The sequence below is a fragment of the Cetorhinus maximus genome, chromosome 9 (genome assembly GCF_964194155.1).
Source record: "Cetorhinus maximus chromosome 9, sCetMax3.hap1.1, whole genome shotgun sequence".
Taxonomy (NCBI): domain Eukaryota; kingdom Metazoa; phylum Chordata; class Chondrichthyes; order Lamniformes; family Cetorhinidae; genus Cetorhinus; species Cetorhinus maximus.
The window spans coordinates 83,905,800-83,927,419 of NC_135887.1; the positions used below are offsets into that span (position 1 = coordinate 83,905,800).

Sequence of the window (21,620 nt, forward strand, 5' to 3'; positions counted from 1 at the left end):
CCACAAGGCCTTCCTTTGTCCTGTTGGTTCTACCAGTGACTCACTGACTAATGGGACTGCCTGTAGTCCCAGCAATGGTCATCCACCCGGTGGTGCTGCTGGGTCAATGGATCAATCAGATGGACAGCAGCACTCTGAGTTGGGACTTTCTTCTATGTGAGGAGAGAAAGTCCCATCTCCAGCCAATTAATGGAGTGTTAACTGGCTGCAGGACAGCCAACATCATCCCTGCCGATTCTTCAGGTGGTGAGATGGGAAACCCTGCCTGCCTTTAAATTCTGCCCTAAGTGTTGAATAGAAATCAAGTACACCTGAGGTGTAAATGTAACACAATTTACCAAAAGTCTGAGATCTTAATTCCATTGTGAGACATATGTGAGTTAGGATAAACGTAGAACAATATTCCTCAAACCTCGGCTCTATTTTGGCCTATTAGATTGAAACTGGATTGAGGAAGATTTTTGATGAACTTGAGAACTCACTTAGCATTATGTATGAACCAAGGCTCCTAAGGATAAATGTCAAAGGTGTTTCTGAAGAAAAATCATTCAGGCCATCTAGATTGTACAACCCAAAGCGCCACCCCCTCCCCCCAACCCCCCAACAATTCCTTTTAATGTCTGTCCCCTGACACAACATCCTATCTAATCAATTGTCACCTTTATACCAACCCATATCTCTGTAGCCTTCATTTTATCAGCAATCAATCAAATTCTCTTTCGAATTCTTTAACAGTCAGGCTTTGATGCATCACTTGGCAGTCTGTTCCATAAATCTATGATGACTAAGCACAAAGCAATTATGCATTGTGCTGAATTTAGCTCATGGTCTTTCTAATTCAGAGTTATGTCTTTTGGTTCTCCTACTTTAATGTCACACAAAATGTATCTCCAGATCGACACCCTAAATGATAATGGATTCAGCTTCGTCCACTTTGCATTGATCTAAAGCATGGAAGTACTTCTTTTGTCTTCTTTGATGTCTTACATTCCACTGCTCTAGATTAGTGTAATAAAAAGGAGAGGTTGGTAAATGTACCAGTAGCTGGTAGCTGCAAGATATGTGTTTGCCTTGGCTTTACACTGAGGTCTGTGCTTTCATTCAAAATCATCAAGTGGAACATGGACCAAAACTACCATACTCACCAGATTATTTGCTGTTGAATTTGCCTGTTTAGTTCCTCTGACAATGTCATCTATTTCTTTTTTTTCCTACAGGAAAAGTCCAAAGAGAAACGTGCCCTGCGGCATTTCCACTTTACAGGCTGGCCTGACCATGGAGTTCCTAGCACCACTGGGGTCCTCATTGACTTCAGGAACTTAGTGCGGCAGTACATCGATCAGTACCCAATGAATGGACCCACTGTGGTGCATTGCAGGTAATGAGACCATTACTTTACTGCTTTTTGAATATTGTGTATTCAACATTGAATATTGTGTATTGTATCTTTGCACTGAGGCATTTTAAGAACCTAATGGAACTAGGGACAGATTTTAATGGGTCCCCACAGCTGGGTTTGCAGGAGTAAAGTCGGGGCTGTAAAATCTCTGATTAGCCTATCCTCCCTGTTGCTCCATACCCTGACCACAATTTTAACAGGGAGGTGGGTGGGAGGGATAAGACCTAGCGTGGCTGCCCATCCTCACCCCAATTTGAGGCCCTTAAGTGACCAATTAATTTTGAGGCCGGTGGGTGGAAGTCAGGGATGTTCGGCAAGTTACCCTGCCCAGGCAGGAAAGTTGGGTGGGATTAGCACTGCAGAGGTGCTATATTTGTGAGGTTTTCTCCTTTTGATACCTGAGCTCTCAGAAGATGAGGTGCAGTACTGCTAGAGAAATGAATATCTTTCCCTCCCCATGAACTGCTTCTAATCTGCTTACAATTCTGGATGGAATGGAGTGAGAGAAAGGAGCAAAGGAGCTGTAAAAATGGAATGACACCATTCCAGATGTTTCTACATTTTGATACGGCTGGTTATGCTGCCAGATGATCTTCCCAAGGAAAGCTGCTGAATTGCCACTGAGGCTCTCGAGGATTAGGTTTTAAACAAAAGCCTTCATTAGGTGGAGCCAAAAGGAGTTTGATTGCTCCTCAAGAAATGTTTAGATCTCTGGGGTCCCACCCCTAGCCGCAAAACTTTGAACACCCTATCTGCTGGACTTCCCTTTCTGCTGGCAACCTTCTCAGTGGTGAGGGCGGTGGGCTGGGGGCTTGGTCTCTGACTCCCAATCTTAAGCCTTCCCTCCACCAACCCCAAGTTGGAGCACAGCTGTGTTCTAAACAAAACAGGTGGGTAGCTGAGAGGTGGCATTCAAATGAAGTCTGGCAGGTAAATTACAACTCGTATTTTTGTGGCACCTTAACAGAGTAAAACATCCCAAGGCACACCACAGAAGGTATATCAATAAAATTTGATGCCAAGCCACATAAGAAGATCTTAGGCCTAATGATCAAAACCTTGGTCAAAGAAGTAGGTTTTAAGGAGTGTCTTAAAGGGGGAAAGATAGAAAATGTGGCGATGAAGTTTAGGGAAAGAACTCCAGATCTTAAGGCCTTGAAAGTACGGCTGCCAATGGTGAAGCGATTAAAATCAGGGATGCTTGAGGTGAGAATTGGAGGAATGTAAAGATACCTTGGAAGCTTGTGGGACTGGAGAAGATTACAGAGATAGGAAGGGGAGAGGCCATGAGGGGAGTTCAAAACCAGAATGAGAATTTTACGATCAAGGCATTGCTTAAGCAGGTATTAATATAGGACAGTGAGCACAGGCATGATAGGTGAATAGGACTTGGTGCAAGTTAGGGCAAGGGCCACAGAGTTTTGGATGGCCACCTAGAGTAGAACATGTGAGGTCAGCCAGGAATCTATTGAAATAATCAAACCTAGAGGTGACAAAGTCATGTCGTGGATGAGGGTTTCAGCAGCAGACGAGCTGAGAGAGGGGTGGAGACAGGTGAAGTTACGGAGGTGGAAATGGGCTGCCCCAGTGATGGTGTGGATACATGCTGAGAAACTCACCTTGAGATCAGATATCATACCATGGTTGCGAATAGTTTGTATCTGACTCAGACAGCCGTCAGGGAGGAAACAGACTCAGTGGCTTTTTATTTAGTTCCTTTCATGTGATGCAGGCATCTCTGGCAAGGCCACTATTTGTTGTCCCTCCCTAATTTCCCTTGAGAAGATGGTGGTGAGCCAACGTCTTGAACCATTGCAGTCCATCTGGTGCAGGTACACCCACAGTGCTATTAGAAAGGGAACAGAGTTTGTAACAGGGACCAAAGACAGTATCTTCGGTCATCCCAATATCTAGTTGGAAGGAATTTCTGCTCAGCCAAGCAGTCTGATAATTAAGAGACCATGGAGGGATTGAACAAGGTGGTACGACTGGTGAGCTAGAGGTGGATGTTGTCTGCGTACATGTGGAAATAACGCTGTGTTTTTAGATGATGTCATTGAGGGACAGCGTGTAGATGAGAAATTTGTGGGGCCAAGGATAGATCTTTGTGGACACCAGAGGTAATGGTGTGGGAGCGTAAAGAGAAGCCATCATAGGTGATACTCTGGCTACAATTCGATGGATAAGAATGGAATGAGGCAAGTGCAGTTCCACCTGGCTAGATAGGCACTGAAGGATAATAGTGTCACCAACCATATCCAAGGCCGCAAACAGGTCAAGCAGAAAATCAACTGGGCATCTGCTAAATATTCCCATCCGCTTCCACTGTATTTCTGCTGGAAGGTGAAGTTGGCCCAAAAGATAGATAAACAGCCACATACAACATATACCGAATGAGTTAGAGATTTACCGGGAATTTTCCAGGCACCTTGGAAGTGGTTTAGGAGGCAAGGGTTGGGAAAGTGACCAAAGGAGTGACTGACGCAGCTTCAGACTGGTAATGGCAACCCAGTTGGCAGTGGTGAGAAGCCAACTAAGGTAGCTCAGGAGATAATCAATAGGGATATCCATCAGACTTTCCAATTCTTCCCAAGGCAACTGGGATCCCCAGAGTGAGCGGAACTCAGCGGCTCACAGGAGGTGAGTACAGAGTGAGAGGTCCCAACCACTTGACATTTACAAGCAATCTGACTTTTACTTGCCGAAGTCAGAAAGACAATGATTATCCCCAGGCACGGGCCTGGCATTGCAGCAGTCTCTCATGGACTTTACCTTCCCTTGCATTGCTCCCTCTTGTATCCCAGTCACTGTAGTTGCATTCCTACTTCAGCCACATTAAAAACTGCTGGCCTCCTTCACATTTCGATCCCTAAATGCCCTCTCCCTGCCCACGAGCCCGCCTCCTCAACCTGCTCATTGTCCCTAATTCGACAGCGATGCTGGAGGGAGGTTCTTAATTGGCTGCCTCGGATCAGATCATTCCTGAACTCCTGCTGCTACAGTAAACAGGGTCAGGCCCTAAAATGGTCCCGATGTCCGAAAAATTTCAGAGTCCGAAGACTCAGTCCTTACAGTCAAACGTAGTCTGAAATGATGAGAGAAGCAGATGCACAAACTGAGATACTGGGAAGGAGTTTTAAAGTAGATTTGTTCAGATCACACTGTTGCCACCAGTTTTCTCCTGGTTGCTCAGCAGTTCAGTTACATGCACAGTTACAATAAAAAGATTTCCCTTTTTTATCCCTTTACTCTTTCTATGACTGTCAAGGTGAGAGCTATTAGTTCAGGGGACTGGAATTCCTCCCATCTCCCATCTCAGTTTAATAAAATGGCGCCGCAAGATATAGAACAATACTCCCTCTGCCCCACAATACAGCCTATATAGTGCATCATTCTTTTTAATTCGTTCATAGGATGTGAGTGTCGCTGGCTGGGCCAGCATTTATTACCCATCCCTAATTGCTGTGGAGAAGGTTGTGGTGTGCTGCCTTCTTGAACCACTGCAGTCCATGTGGTGTAGTACACCCACAGTGCTGTTAGGGAGGGAGTTCCAGGATTTTGACCCAGCGACATTGAAGGAACGGCAATATATTTCCAAGTTAGGATGGTGAGTGGTTTGGAGGGGAAATTGCATGCGATGGTGTTCCTCTGCACCTGTTGCCCTTGTCCTGCTAGATGGTAGTGGTCACAGGTTGGAAAATGCTGTCAAAGGAGCCTTAGTGAATTGCTGCAATGCATCTTGTATATGGTACACACTGCTGCCAATGAGCGTCGGTGGTGGAGGGAGTGAATGTTCTTTGTGGTGGATGTTGTGCCAATCAAGCGGACTGCCTTGTCCTGGATGGTGTCAAGCTTCTTGAGTATTGTTGGAGCCCCACTCATCTGGGCAAGTAGCGAGTATTCCATCACACTCCTGACTTGAGCTTTGTAGATGGTGGACAGATTTTGGGGATTCAGGAGGTGGGGGATTCAGTGAGTGTAATGCCATTGAATGTCAAGGGGAGATGTTTGGATTCTCTCCTGTTGGAGATTGTCCTTTCCTGGCACTTGTGTGACGCGAATGTTACTTGCCACTTACCAGCCCAACATGAATATTATCTGGGTCTTGCTGCATATGGACACGGATTGCTTCAGTATCTGGGGAGTCATGGATGATGCTAAACATTGTGCAATCATCAGTAATCGTCCCCATTTCTGACCTTGTGATGGAGGGAAGATCATTGATGAAGCAGCTGGAGAATGGTTGGGCCTAGGACACTACCCTGAGGAACTCCTGTAGTGATGTCCCAGGACTGAGATGATTAACTATCAACCTTTGTACTAGGTATGACTCCAACCAGCGGAGGGTTTTCCCCCTGATTCCCATTGACTTCAGTTTTGCTAGGGCTCTTTGATGCCACACTCGTCAAATGCTGCCTTGATATCAAGGGCAGTCACTCTCGCATCACCTCTTGAGTTGAGCTCCTTTGTCCATGTTTGGCCCATGGTTGTAATGAGGTCAGGAGCTAAGTAGCCCTGGCAGGACCCAAACTGAGCATCAATGAACAGATTATTGCTGAGTAAGTACCGCTTGATAACACTGTTGATGACAATTTCCATCACTTTACTGATGATGGAGAGTAGAGTGATGGGTCTGTAACTGGCCAGGTTGGATTTGTCCTGCTTTTTGTAGACAGGACATACATGGGCAATTTTCCACATAGCTGGGTAGATGCCAGTGTCATAGCTGTACTGGAACAGCTTGGCTAGGGGTGTAGCTAGTCCTGGAACACGTCTTAAGTACTATTGCCGGAATGTTGTCAGGGCCCATAGCCTTTGCACTATTCAGTGCCTTCAGCCATTTTTTGATATCATGTGGAGTGAATCAAATTGGCTGAAGACTGGCATCTGTGATGGTGGAGATTAAGATGGATCATCAACTAGGTACTTCTGGCTGAAGATGGCAGCAAAATGTTTCAACCCTGTCCTTCGTACTGATGTGCTGGGCTCCCCCATCATTGAAGATGGGAATATTTGTGGAGCCACCTTCTTCAGTGAGTTGTTTAATTGTCCACCGCCATTCATGACTGGATGTGGCAGGACTGCAGAGCTTAGGTCTGATCCATTGGTTGTGGGATCACTGAGCTCTGTCTGTTGCTTGCTGCTTCCACTGTTTGGCATGCAAGTAGTCCTGTGCTATAGCTTCACCAGGTTGAAACCTCTCTTTTTATACCTGGTACTCTTCCTGGCATGCACTCCTGCACTTTTCATTGAACCACCAGGGCTGATCCCCAGGCTTGATGGTAATGGTAGATCGGGGTATATGCCGGGCCGGTATATGAGGTTACAGATTGTGGTTGTATAATATTCTGCTGCTGATGGCCCAGAGTACTTCATGGATGCCCAGTCTTGAGTTGCTAGATCTGCTTGGAACCGATCCCATTTTGCAAGGTGGTAGTGCCACATAACATGATGAAGGGTATCCTCATTGTGGAACTTTGTCTCCACAAGGTCTCTGCGATGGTCATTCCTCTCAGTATTGTCATGGACAGGCGCACCTGCAACAGGTAGTTTTGTGGAAGACGTGGTCAAGTAGGTTTTTCCCTCTTGGTTCCCTTAGCACCTGCTGCAGACCCAGTGTGACAGCTATGATCTTTAGGACTTGCCCAGCAGTGATGCTACTGAGCCACTATTGGTGATAGACATTGAAGTCCCCCAACCAGAGTACATTCTATGCCCTTGCCACCCTCAGTGCTTCCTCCAACATGGTTCAACATGGTGGAGCATTGATTCATCAGCTGACTGGGGACAGTAGGTGGTAACCAGCAGGAGGTTTCCTTGCCCATGTTTGACCTGATGCCATGAGACTTCATGGGGTCCGGAGTCGATGTTTAGGACTCCCAGGGCAACTCCCTCCTGACTGTATACCACTGTGCCGCCACCTCTGCTGGGCCTGTCCTGCCAGTAGGACAGGACATAACCAGGGATGGTGATGGTGGTGTCTGGGACATTATCTGTAAGGTATGATTCTGTGAGGATGACTATGTCAGGCTGTTGCTTGATTAGTCTGTGAGACAGCTCTCCCAATTTTGGCACAAGCCTGCATTGCAGCGTCGACAATGCTGGGTATGGTATTGTCATTTCCCGTGCCGAGGTTGATGACAGGTGGTCTGTCCGGTTTCATTGCTTTTTGGCTTTTTCACAGTTTGATACAACTGAGTGGCCTGCTAGGCTATTTCATAGGGCAATTAAGAGTCAACCACATTGCTGTGGGTCTGCAATCACATATAGGCCAGACCAGGTAGGGACAGCAGATTTCCTTTTGTTAAGGACATTAGAGGACCAGATAAGTTTTTACAACAATTGATGATGGTTTCATGGTCACCATTAGGCTAGTTTAAATACCACTAGCAGATATGGTGGGATTTGAACCCATGTCCCCAGAGCCTGGGCCTCTGGATTACTAGACCAGTGACATTACCACAATGCCACCGCCTCCCCTGTCATTGTTATTATCATCATTGTTGTCGTCACCATCAGCTTTCTGTTGTATAACATCTTCGCTCTTGAAAAACGTTCCAAGATGTATTGGTGTGACTTTATTATTCCATTCCCCAACTCATTTATTTTTCCCACTAAGTGAGATTACCAATTTGTGTTGAATTAGGGACAATCCTGTGCTGTCGGCCCAGGCTTACAAGGCACTAAAGTCTGTTCAAATTATTTTTGAAGAAACCTTGCAGTGAGTGTCTTTTATTCCATAGTATGGGCCATATTTAAACCCTCGCCCCAGAGGTGAAAGACTAATGTTGAACCCATTATGCCACTCAGTTTCTCATGAATGAATTTTTTCCCCGCACTGGTAACAAAAATGGGTGGGAATTAAGTGGCTGAGAGGACAGAGGAGCTTGACTCTCCATCATGCTTGCAATGTGACTGACATTGGTCTCCTTTCCCTCACAGTGCTGGAGTTGGTCGGACTGGGACATTCATTTCCATCGATCATATGATTTATCAGATAGACAACAACAGAAAGGTTGATATCTGGGATACAGTTCATCAGCTGCGAATGCACCGACCACTGATGGTGCAGACTGAGGTAAGGCACCCAGCAGAGTGAATAATGTGGGTATTCATTAGAGGGCCTGGAGATCACCAGTGGCACCAATGTATATTAATCAATGAGAACCACAAGCTTTTCCCCTCAAATAATGGTAGAATCATTCCAGTTTGCACTAAGTGTGGTATCGGGCAGAAAAAAGGTTGTTTTACCCGTTGGCCACAATTGCGGCTTTTCAAGCTGTCTCATCCCAAACCCACCTCATTAATAATGCATTCCCAGGAAGCACACCATTTCGATGGCAGGTGGGCTCTCATTTGCCCGCCATGCCATCACCTCGCCGCACCGCTTCATCACGCCGGGTGCCATATTTAAAGTGCAGCCACGTGCACACCTCTCAGTGCTTCCAGACAAGGACTGCTGTAAAGAAGACATGGCCCCAAAAGGCAAGAAGACTGCAGCCCCCTGGTTTAATGACACTGTCGAGCACCCTTTAGACACAGTGGAGGCCAGCCGTGATGTCCTCTCCCCCCTCTCTGGCCACAGGGAGGGGCAGCAATATCACCAATCCAGCATGGGAGACGATGGTCAGTGCCAATGCCCTGCAGAAGAGGACAGCCACCCAGTGCCACCAAGATGCATGGCCTCATCCGTTCCGCGAGGGTAAGTCATTCTTCTCATTTCATCACACCCAGCTCACACATTCACAAACCCATCACACATCCACAGGGCCTTCACTCACTGGCAGTTAAAAGGACAACACCCCTCACACATACCTTCATTGTCTCATCCCATCCATGGGACCACTCACCGCCCACATGCCAGGCACACTTATCATCTGGCCTGGCAGGCATCCTGCTTATGCTCTCTCCATCTCCATTCATGCAGAACAAGCTGGCACACAACAACAGGGAGAAGTCACAGACTGGTGAAGGAGTGCCTGAAATCAAGGTGCTCATGGACTTTGAAAACTGAGCCATCCAGCTGGCCGGCAAGGATCTGGACTGTTCCTGTGCTGATGGTGAGGACGGTGATGCTCTACCAAGTGAGGATCCAGTAGTGCAACATTCATCAGACAACCATGCTGTGTGTGATGTGTCCTGTTCTGCAGTCCTCTGCCATGCACTAATTATCTCTTCTTGTTTGCGCAAGCACACCTGAGAAGCAGCTGACGGAGTCCACGGCCCAGGGCCTCCAATCAAGCCCCGAAGAAATCTCTGAAGAGGAAGTCATTGAAGATCTGTCACAGCGCTCACCCACACCCTCCACCAGCACAGAGACACACACCTCAGTGGGACCTAGCTTTAGAGTAGCCTCGGGATCACAATCTGGTGAGCACATCACACTTTCTGTCCACAACAGGCGGAGGCAGGGACTTCCCAAGTCCCTGGCATTTGGAGGACTGCTGGAGGCCAGAAATCTGCTGAAACCGAGTCAGTTGAAGGACCTTTGGATTCAGTCATGTCTCAGTTGCTGGAGCTGCAAAGGCAAGCTCGGGAACATCAGGAAAGAATGTCCGCTACGCTCCTCAGGTTACAAGGCACGATGGAGGAGTCCGTCCGCATCGAGGTCAACGCTGGTAGGATGGCAGCCGCTCTGAAGACCTTGCTCCAGGAAATTGGTCCTGCACTGCTGCGTGGGCTGAACTTCATTGCTGACGCTATAGTCTACCTCCAATAGTGTGTTTGTGAGAGGGGTGCCGAGCAGCTCGATCTCACTCCAGCTTCCCCTTCTCCTCAAGGAGTCAGCCAGGGGCTGTCGGGCACCCATAGGGAGGAGGATCAGCAGGTGCACACCCCAGGGCCATCCACCCAGGTGACTCCAGGAGTGTCCGACCCATTAGAATCCCCTCTTCCTGTGACCTCAGCAGCTGCAGCTCCACAGGTCAAGGAGGGTGCCACTGCTGCACAGCAGGACCCCAAAAGCTGGTTGGGGCCCTCCAGAGAACGCCTGCCCCGGGGCCCTCCAGAGAACGCCTGCCCCGGGGCCCTCCAGAGAACGCCTGCCCCGGGGCCCCCCAGGTCTCGGCCTTCCAGAGAATGCCTGCCAAGGTGGTCATAGACTGTCATCACATGCAGGCTGTCTCCACCTCCACTGTGGATGTAAGGGGAGCACCAAGACGTAGCAGCAGGGTTAGGAAGGTTAAGAAGATGTAGTTGCACTTATACATAATGTTCACTATTGTAAGTAAACTCCCAAGAATGTCTCCCTGTCTATGGCTCTTTGTTCTGATGAGTAATGTTTGTGTCACTCAGATGTGAAACCTTGGTTCCTGCACAAGATAAAGGCAGGTGTCTCAGTCCAGGGCCTTTTCCCTGTGCATTGTGTAACATTCAGACCAAAGTGATGGTCCGGCCTCACACTCCCTGGACACATTACTGATGCCTGCACCTCGATGGTGCTTGTCATTGCTGCCAGAATGTCATGGGCAAGCGTCACAGAGTTCTGTCACTCTCTCTGTGTGCCCTCAGCACCTTTGAGGTGGGACTGGCCCCCAGCTCATCAGCATCTATGCTCCTGAAGGGGTCAGGTGCTGAAGGCTGACAAAGGATCAGGTATATTTAAATTTTCACGACTGCATCTCCATGATATGATCCTGATCACAGAGCGCAATCGACCTGCCCTCGGCCTGACAGGAGTCAGACATTTAGAGGCGATGTGAAGATCTATGGAGTGTCCTCACTGCATGTCATCATCATCATCCTGGAATCGAGCAACTATTAGGGCCTCCAGTGTGTCTCCATGACAGGAGCATTATCACAGAGGGTATATGAGTTGTCAAACTGGAGTCAACCATTCATATATGCAATGTGACGATCCATGGTGTCTCCTCACTGCATGTCGTCATAATCCTCCATAAATCTAGCAGCTATGAGGGCCACCTGAGCGCGCCTGCCTCGTCTGGCCAGTGCGAGGGCCTCATCGTCACCTTCAAGGACCTCCTCACCCTCATCCCCATCGACATCCTCTACATCCGAGGAGACCTCCAGCTCCTCCATCTCCTTCTCAGCCAGCTCCTCTCCCCGTTGCAGTGCCAGGTTGTAAAGGGGCACAGCAGGCAATGACAATGCATGGCACCCTCCGTGGACTATATTGCAGGGCTCCACCAGATTCCTCCAGGCACCGGAACCTCATTTTCAGCATCCCGATGGTTTGCTCCACCAAGGTGCACGTTGCAGCATGAGCCTTGTTATACTGTCGCTCTGCTGCAGTCTGAGGCTGCCACATGGGTGTCATCAGCCACATACTCTGTGGGTAGCCCGTGTCCCTTAGGAGCCGCCCCTGCAGCCTCTGTGGAGCCTGGAAGATGTCAGGGATCTGTGACTGATTGAGAATGTAGGAGACGTGGACACTCCCTGGAAACCATGCGCAGACCTGCAGGATGTGTTTGTGGTGGCCGCACACCAGCTGCACATTCAGCGAATGGACTCCCTTGCGGTTGATATCGTTGACTGCGTGTTGCGATAGAGATCTGAATGCCATGTGAGTGCAGTCGATGTCACCCTGCACCTGTCGGAAACCCGAGATCTGGGCAAATCCCAGCGCGCTCACATCCTGGCTTTCCTGGTCCCGGGCGAAATGCACAAAGCTGTGTGCCATCGTGAAGATGGCATCCGTGACCTCATGGATGCATTTGTGGGTGGTGGCTTGTGATATCCCACAGGGGTCACCTGTGGAGCCCTGAAAGGAGCCATTGGCATAAAAATTGAGCGGCACTGTCACTTTCATGACCACTGGCAGTGGATGCCCTCCATGTTCCCATGGTGCAAAATCCTGCAGCAACTGGCAGATGTGACTGACGGTTCCCTGGACATGCGCAGTCTTTGGCGACACCGGTTCTCGGTCATCTACAGGAATGACCCTAGACCCTGAGTCTAGCTAGATGCTGACCAGCAAAGCTCGCTGTGGCTCTGCAACGGTGTGCGCAGGAGCCCCAGCTGCCCCTTCTCCCTGAGGGTGCTGCTCCTTCCTCTGCACAGCCAGGCGCCTCCATCACTCCCTTCTCCTTCATCTCCGCTCTCTGTACGCCACGAGGCATACAGCTCAGCCAAACAGCTCCTGATGTACTTCTCCTGCAAGATGAAAGAGAGATGCATGGGTTAGCTTGGGTGTTCTAAGAACCTCTCTTGGTTAAATCTGAAGGCTGTTTAACTCATCCCAGAGAGTGCTAGCCACCACTTGGATAGCCAGAAATTAGTGCGCTGCATGGCTGCCTGAGACCCCATCTACCTCTGCCCCACTCCACCTGCCCGATTGGCAGCAGCTTTGCCCACTGGACTGCATGCTGTGCTCTCAGCTCAGGCGCAGGTGTTCTCCTAACCCACACTGCAAGGCTGCACTGGTAGCTTGAACCATCGGGGAGACTGGTTCAAACCGGGATGATGACATTGCAACTGGCTGTGAGCATCTCCACCAGTGACTGCTCCATGGCCAGCTTTAGCAAGGAGATTGTACAACATGCCCAATCTTCCAACTGTTTTGCAGTCCACTAAAATGCTCATTAGTTTGCAGTCTGTGCCCGAGGGTGAAAAGTTCAAGAGCATTTGGTGGCAATTCCATACCCCTGCATTGCTTGAATGGGCAGACAAGCTGGAGGCCTGACTTCAAACATGTCAATGTGGCTGCATCTGAACTGTCTCAGCTGTGGAGGAATGGTCATTTTATACGAGGTTTCCCTGATGCATGGCTGCTTCCCTCCCCGCCATCCCGCACGTGCTTGTGCACTAACATCAACCGCAGTGCACCCTTGCCCACACCCCCAATCCCCCGCCAAACTCACCTGAATCGCATGGCAGCCCTTGCCCTGGTGCCACACTGTCAACCAGCTGGGAGAAAACAACTTGCCTGTGCCCTCACCAGAATGCGCGGCGCCTCAACCTCGAAGTCCAACAGGTGACACTGGTGAGCACTGCACAATGTTACTGTGCACTCATTTCCAAGCTCCCCTCGAAGTGCAGCCCGCCAATTGCATGCCTTGTAAATGCTGTTGTGAAACACGTCAGCGTGCAATCGTGCCAACATTCTCTGATGATCCAGTGTGGAGGGATGATTCTGGCAGGCTGAACTTGTAATGATACGCAGATGTATTACAATGAGGTTCCCAATGTCCAACAGTGGGAAACACGGCCTGCCATTGATGGGCAGAGTGGACGATTGCAAACTGGTTTCAGCTGTCATGAAAATGATTTTTGGCTTTCTAGCCATATTGTCCACTCACGCCACCAAACACACCCAATGCCAGTGGGCACGGAAAATTCTGCCCTAGGCGTCAGTGAATAAGGACTTAGTTAAATCTACTTTTGGCCTACCCTTTTTTCATGTCATTTGGCAGCACAGAACTTGAGAATTGCTGAAAAAAGAGAAATGTCCAAGCTTTTCGTCTTGCACTCATCAGGACACTCGCAAGAATATCAATGTAAGGGGGAAAAAAACAATTTATCCTGTATGTGATGATTGGTTGGAAAGTGGCATTGCCATTGAGAATGCACCACTGATGGTGACAGACAGTTAACTGCCAAGCATTGTTCGAAATTTAAACCAGGCAGCTTGACCCTGATTGGTCAAGGCATTGCCCTGAGGAATGAGTCAGCAAATGGCTGTCACTTATTTTGTTTAGCTGAAACAGGTGCAATGTGTATACACGTTCTTTCTGTCTGCAAAGAACAGGGCCCTGTGTATTAATATATGCAGCTTCTGGTACACGCAAATGCACCACACTGCGAGCCCAACTGATAATCGTAAATTGGTTGTCAGTGTAATTCTGAGCACATTGAGGATTATTTAGCAAATGTTGTCCAATCGCTGTATCACATCTAATGTAGGACACTGTGTTTTGAGTTTTGCAAGCACGGGCTGGTTGGGTACGGTCTGTCCATTGCGAACAGCAGCTGGGACCTGCTGTCTGATATGATCCGCCAGTCTTTGCGGCATACGGCCTACATACCTAGCTTCACACTGGCACTGAAATTCATATACCACATTATTCATTTGTGTGATAAGCAGAACATCTTTTTGGCTTGACAGCAGCATCCTGTTAATGGCGATTACCACTTGTGTTGCTACTGCATAGTAGCAGCGTGAAACAGCTAGCTTCCCCTGTTGCTCAAATTTTTGAGATACCTTGCTCTTCCAGGGTAATCTGAGATAGACCGGACACTTTTCAGGTCCAAAGGTGACGGCCTTAGGCCCGTTCATGTTGTTTTCCTCCTTATATTGGTATTCTGGCAAGTGTCCTGATGAGTGCACGACGAAAAGCTTAGACACGCTCCTTTTTTCTGCAATACTCAAGTAATTATTATTATAACAATTATTATTATTAAATAATTTGTACAGATGACATTACCGACTGATCATTGCAATGGGAAGTGTTAATCCAGCTCCATCTCAGTCTCTGGTATAGCAAGCAGCCAGTGAGCACCCTGCTTTTATGATCAGATTTCTGGTTAATTCAGTTACTTCAGATTGTCAAATTTAGTTACTCTTCACAGTCAGTATGATGTGTTACTGACTGTACCTCCACTGTCGAGAATAGTACCAGCTCCTAGTCAACACCTCCATTGAAACTATCAGCACTTACTTAAAACAAAAATATAAAATTAATCACTATCAAAGTTGACGATGATTCTTTGGGCTGATTCCTCAATATGACATTCCAAATCAAGAGCAGTGCTTACAGCGATGTTGGTTGTCCAATTGCAGGCCTAAGTGCCAGATTTTGCATCCGTTAATTTAAATGGGTAGAGACACAACTGCTGTAGGCCCAGGATATCGTGACCTGTACTCCTGTGAGTGCCTTGTCAAAAGTGCCCACTTGGGGAATCAGCTCTTTTGTGTCTTGATGGTTAGACTGAAACTCCTCAAATATTTTAAATGCCATTTTTAAATCCACGTGTGAGATCTGTTATAGCATTTGCAAGCTGAAAGAAGAAAGAAAGACTTGCCTTTCAAGACCTCAGGACATCCCAAAATGCTTTACAGCTAATGAAATACTTTGCAGTGCAGTCACCGTTGTAATATAGGAAAACTGGCAACTAAAGCTGTGCACAGCAAGCTTCCATAAACAGCAATGTGATAATGATCAATTATTCTGTTTCTTGCAATGTTGATTGAGAGGTAAATATTGGCCAGGACACTGGAGATAACTCCTCTGGTCATCTTCAAAATAGTGTCATAGGATGTTTTAGGGCAAACAGGGCCTCATTTTAATGTCTTATCCAAAAGCCAGTACCTTTGACAGTATAGCACTCCCTCAGTACTACACTGGAGTATCGGCCTAGATTTGTAGATAAAGCTCTTTTGTATTATTTCTTGCTAGTTTACTCTTATATTCTCTTTTCTCCTTCTATCATTTTCTTGATTTTGAAAACTCTTCCAATGGCAATGTTACTGTCATGAAGAAGGGTGAGGTGGTGTATGATAGAAACAAGGCTCAGTTATGGTTCAAAAATAATACTTTTTTATGTAATAACTTACCTAGATGAAATGTTGTGATTTAAAGATTGGTTTCAGGTAACTGATTTTGAATATCTCCAAATGCTTCCGATATCTAGTTTGTCTTGATACCCCACCACCCCCTCACACTGAGCAGCAGATGTTTTCAGGTTATTCTCAATAATCACCAAACCCTTTTCCTTTTCAGCCTCTGGCTATGGAGAAAAGTTCTTTCATTTATTTTGCCTCTTCCTAAATATGCATCGCTTTCATATTTCAGCCAGCATAAAATTGATGAGTTTCGTTTCATTTCATTTACCCTCTCAAATTAATGCATATCATCAGCAAATTCAATACTCCCACTGCAGACACCACAAATATTGTGAATAGCAAGAATCTCAGAACAGATCCCGATGGAACACCAATGCTTAATTTTTACCCAGGGCAAAGCACTTTACATTGGTCATCATCACTTTTATATTGTCCTAATAAACTAGTTCTCATTACATTTAGACATAAACTTGAATCTCCTTCAAAATCTTATATTAACAATCGCGCAAAAGTCTTGAAAATCCAGCACAACCTCTCAGCAGCCTTTGACACAGTTAATCACACCATCCTGCTCCAACACCTCTCCTCCACTGTGCAACTTTTACCTACCCTGTTGTAAAAAGTAAATCTCCTGTAATGGTTTTTCTTCCTGCCCACACACACTCACCACTCCCTGGAGTCCCCCAGTGAGCTATCCTTGCCACCGCCTCCTTCTCAGCCACATGTTACCCCTCGGTGAGATTATCCAAAAACTTGACACAAAGATTCCACCCATCTTTGCTTCATGACCGCCTCTCTAGATATTGACTGGTGAGCTACATTTCAGGCTGATCCCCATTGCTCTTGTATTTTCTGACTGCTTGTCTGACATCTTGTCCTGGATGAGCCATAACTTCCTCCAATTAAACATTAGGAAAACCAAAGCCATTGTCTTCAAACCACACTACCAATTCTATCCCCCTCCTGGGCCAATGTCTCAGATTGAACCGGCCCGTAACCTTGTCATCTTATTAACGCTGATCTGAGCATCTGGCCCACATCTTCTCAATCACCAATACCAATTGATTACACCTCTATAAAATCCATTGTCTACACTCCTGCCTCAGCCCACCTTTTGCTGAAGAATTCATCCATGCTTTTGTAATCTCCCAGACTCTACTACTGTAATTTTTTCCTTGCTAACCTCCAACCTTCCATTCTCCATAAAATTGAGCTTACCTGAAATTTTGTTGCCAATGTCCTAACTTCCATCAAACCCCATTTGCACATCATTTATATACTTACTGATCTTGTATGGCTCCTGAACTGGCAACAGCTTGATTCTAAATTTTCATTCCTGTTTTCAGATTCCTCCATGGCTTCAGCTCTCATTGGCTTCATCACTCCCTATCTGTGTAACCTCCTGCAGCCCTATAACCCTCCAAGGCCTCTATGTTACTCCCAGATGTGGCCTTTTTGTGTATTCCCCACTATCCTTAGCTCCAATTGGCAGCCGTGCCTTCATCCGTCTAGGCCCTAAGCTCTGGAATTCACTCTCTAAACCTTTCTGCTTCTCAACCTCTTTCTCCTCATTTAAGGTCCCCTGTAAAATTTACGCCTTTAGCCAAGTTTTTAGTCACCCATCCTAAATATCTCTTCCTTTGGCTAAGAAAGATTTCTTGTTTGATAAAGCTCTTTTAAAACACCTTGGGCCAATAACTGCAAAACTTACATTTATATAGCATCGTTAATGAAGTAAAACATCCCAAGGCACTCTACAGAAGTGTTATTTAACAAAAAAATTGACACCAAGGCACATTAGGAGATATTAGGGCAGATAACCAAAAGTTTAGCCAAAGAGGTAGGGTATAAGGAAGAAACAAGGTGGAAGGGTTTAGGGAGGGAATTTCAGAGCTTAGGGCCTTAGCAACTGAAGGCACACAGCTACTGCTGGTGATGCACTTTACAATCAAAAATGTTTAAGCCTTGAATTGGAGAGGCACAGATATTGGGCTGGAGGAGATTACAGATTGGGAGGGATTTGAAAATGAGGATGAAAATTTTAAAATCGAGGCACAACTTAACTTGGAGCCAATGTAGATTGGAGAGCACAGGGGTGATAGATGAACAGGACTTGCTGCAGGTTGGGACAGGCAGCAGAGTTTCAAGGAGTTCAAATTCAAGAAAAACATGAATGCAAAGGGAAGAAGTGATGTAGTCAAATGGGAATTTCATGATTATGTAATGCAGAATGGCTTTATCTTGATAATATACTCTAATACATCTGAAGATTTTTCCACTTTCACAGTACTAGTCGATTTAATGATCATTTTCCTTAACTAAGCAAAGCCCTTTCATCGATCACTGTATTTAAAAAAAACATATATACATTATCATACAGCATTTCATTATGACATGTGAATGGAGCTAGCAAATTGGGACAGCTGGATGAGAGCTCACAGCCCGATCCTTTAGACCACACCAATCAAAAAGGCCAACGTCGGGAATGGGGGCAGGACTCCTAGAACTGGATTCCATTCACTATTTTTAAAGCCTGCCCAACACAGGTCAGCCTTCTGTCAGAATGGGAACATCCAGCCCATAGTCTCACTGCACGGAAGGTTGTTTGCACTTCAGTGTTACTGTGCAAAAATGAGTAGCTGTCACTCTTTGAGACATGGGTGATATTCATGATTAACAGAATCTCATTGGGAATGAGTGATTGGCACTGTCAGTCTCATTGTAGGTGGTTGGATGGATAGCCATTGGGTGGAAGTTGGTTGGTCTCACTTATGGAGATAGAGCAACATCATTACAGCCTAACAATGGAAGATGGATTACTGGTGCTGTTGCTTGTTTTGGGGGGATGGGTTGGTTAACACTGTTGGTCTCATTGCGTAGGCAAACAAAGCTGGGTTCTCAGCCTTGCTGAGTGTTGGAGGTGGCAGGTATTGAGCGTAGCAGGCCTTTCTGGAAGCATTAATCTGAAGGCCACTGTGTACACAGAGCTGTCCTGGCACCTCTCATTACTAACTTCTCTTTTTTGTTTCCCCAGTCACAGTATGTCTTCCTGAACAAATGTGCTCTGGAGTACATCAGAGCAAATAAACAGCCAAACGATGACGCAGTCTACCAAAATACACCTATCCTCATCTACGAGAATACCTCTGCCATCCGAGCAGCCAATGGCCACGCACTTTAATGGAAATGGCCTCAGAGCCTCTTTTTTAAATTCAACTGCACCCTTCACTAATTTTATTTTGTAAATTATGTGTTTATTTTTTAAGAGGAATATATATTCATTCAGTAAGACATGTTTAAATTTTCTGCCCTTTTAATGCTGATTTGCTATTTTTTCAAAATATGAAACTACTGTGGAACACTGGTTGGGAAATGCTAAGAAACTGTAGGCAATCTTTGCCAAGCCTTCCAAATACTTTGAAGCCTTTGAAAATCCTCCACATAATTCATTGCAAATAGTGACCATTTCATCTGAAATGACATCTGAACCTTGGGTTCTCTCTGTAATTTCACTTTAAATGCAGCCTCTTCAAATAGAACTGGTTGGTGTGTGAAATGGAGACTGTCTTTGACAGGACCATCTCAAAAATATTCAACCTTCCCATCCTTCAGGCAGTTATATAAACTTATTAAGTTATCCAAACCATTGAGGCATGACCTTTCCAGGCTTCATTCTTGTGAAGCGCTGCAGAAATGCAAACCCTTAAAAATGTCACCAGAATCAGGCGCAAGCTGAGAGAGTTGTTTCCTGATGTTGATCCCTTAAGTGTTTTCACCAAACCTGATGACATTGAAGCCACATTTTATAGTGATTGCTTTGTTCAAGTCAAGCCCACAGATGAAAAAAGAATCCTTCCGCCAAAGAAGTTCAGTACCATAGCATAATGTGAAGTGGGAAACTATTTTCTGAATTTACTCATTATCAGCATTGACTGGATCACTCAGCATGCCCTACATGGTAAAACTATTTAATTATGCTGTTTTCCAGTTCTGTAGTGAATTAATATTCAGCATGCATTATAGCACTGGAATTAATATACAATCAGTCTGCAAGTTACCCACCTATCGCATACTGTTTGAATAAAATATTCCTTACTAGACCAGTCTTTGCTCATAATGTTCTGAGCCTTGCACCATCGCTAACAGACAAAACAGCAACAGGAGGCAGTTTAGACAGGAAAGAATTGATCCTATGCACCGACTGAATGACTGACTGAATGTAAAGTTGCTTCTTAATTCAGATCTCTATAAATCATTGCATAGAACTGAAATGTTTATTTTGTTTTGCGAACTTGATATTTTCATTGCTCTCAACATTGATATATGTTTGAATCAAGCTTTTAAAAAATCTGTCTCTGAGCAGTCAGTCTCAGTGATTGCCAAGAGGTGGTTTGATCACTGAGTTTATTGCCAAGAGAGAAATGAGAGATCTCTGAGTGCAGCGTGACAAAGACAAGGTCTCTTTTTGACCTAAACAGTAGTGAGAATCTGTCACAGTGTGAGCCAATATCTATTCCATATGCATTAGTTAAAATGTTTAAAGAGTGTAATATGTAAATTTTGATTTAATCTTAAACTTGCAATGAAAAAGTGATTGAACCTCCTCGGTGTCAATGTATTTCACAGCCTCATTACATCTATGTAGCCTGATGTCAGAGCTTATGATTTGATCTGTGTTGAATTTGAATGCTTATGTATTTGTAAAACTTGAGCCCGATGTAATTGGGGTGAATAAGGGAAAGTTAGCATACCAAGGCCAAGAATTATCATTTGTAACTCATACAGCATCCAAGAATATTATTACAGATGAAACGTTTATTTTAAATTTATTCTGTTTATCGTGAAGAGCTTTGAATGGAGCACACGATTTATTCAGGGCTTTATAGGGGCATTACATCATTGGAAAATGCTGCTTAGAGATGGGATTGACCTGTAATTATTGTCACTAGTTCTTTTCCAAACTATTACCTGTCAAATAGATTTTCAACTACAAAATAATTTCTCATGGTTAGTGCCATTGACGGAGTTTGCCTGGAAATGGTGAGCTGTTTGTCTTTTTTTGGGAGGGAGGAATAATTGAGAAACCCAAAGCTTGGCCTGAAATTTTAAATACAAGAGGATTGAGCTGCAAAATGGTGGCGATTTGTAATTTACAAATTGATTGTTTCAGATTCTTTATATTGCAATAAGGAAACAAATTGGAGTTGAGATACTTGCACATTAGGGTTTGGGAGGGTGGGTAGGAGGGAGGAATGGTGCTTGATGATTGCAGTCAGTGCTGGCCCTGATTCACTTTCGGTTCAAATCAATAAAAACGTTCATAATTGGTGAGTTTTTCACATACAATTTGAAGAAGAAGAGATGAGTTATAAATGGTCATGGGGTCACTTGGTTTATATTTTTCCTTACTTGGAGGTGATGATGCAAATGATGGGAGAAAACAGTGAAGCCCAATTCGATCTGACTATGTACAAGACTATTTGCTTCTAGGACCAATCCTCATTGTTAGGCTCTCCCTTCATGTGCAAATCTAATCCAAATCCAACTGAAAGGGGCTGAAATGAAGTAATTACAAGTAATTTTTAAACTGCAATTGCCCAGATATAACATGATACTATACTAACACCCTCTCCTGTAGAATACCTTGACACTGAATAATGTAGCTACTTGATTTTTTTATATACTACGCACTTTAGCTGG

The 21,620-nt window shown here is 45.6% G+C and overlaps 1 protein-coding gene across 1 annotated transcript in view; it reads left to right on the forward strand.

Annotated features, from left to right (window-relative positions):
- The window catches only part of ptprja (protein tyrosine phosphatase receptor type Ja), a 196,500-nt gene extending 176,483 nt beyond the window's left edge, over positions 1-20,017 (forward strand). The window contains exons 30-32 of the mRNA XM_078548955.1: positions 1,218-1,378; positions 8,342-8,477; positions 18,955-20,017. Coding sequence (XP_078405081.1) covers positions 1,218-1,378; positions 8,342-8,477; positions 18,955-19,101 — 444 coding nt within the window. The 3' untranslated portion in view covers positions 19,102-20,017. The remainder of the gene's footprint in view (positions 1-1,217; positions 1,379-8,341; positions 8,478-18,954) is intronic.
- Positions 20,018-21,620: the final 1,603 nt, after the last annotated feature.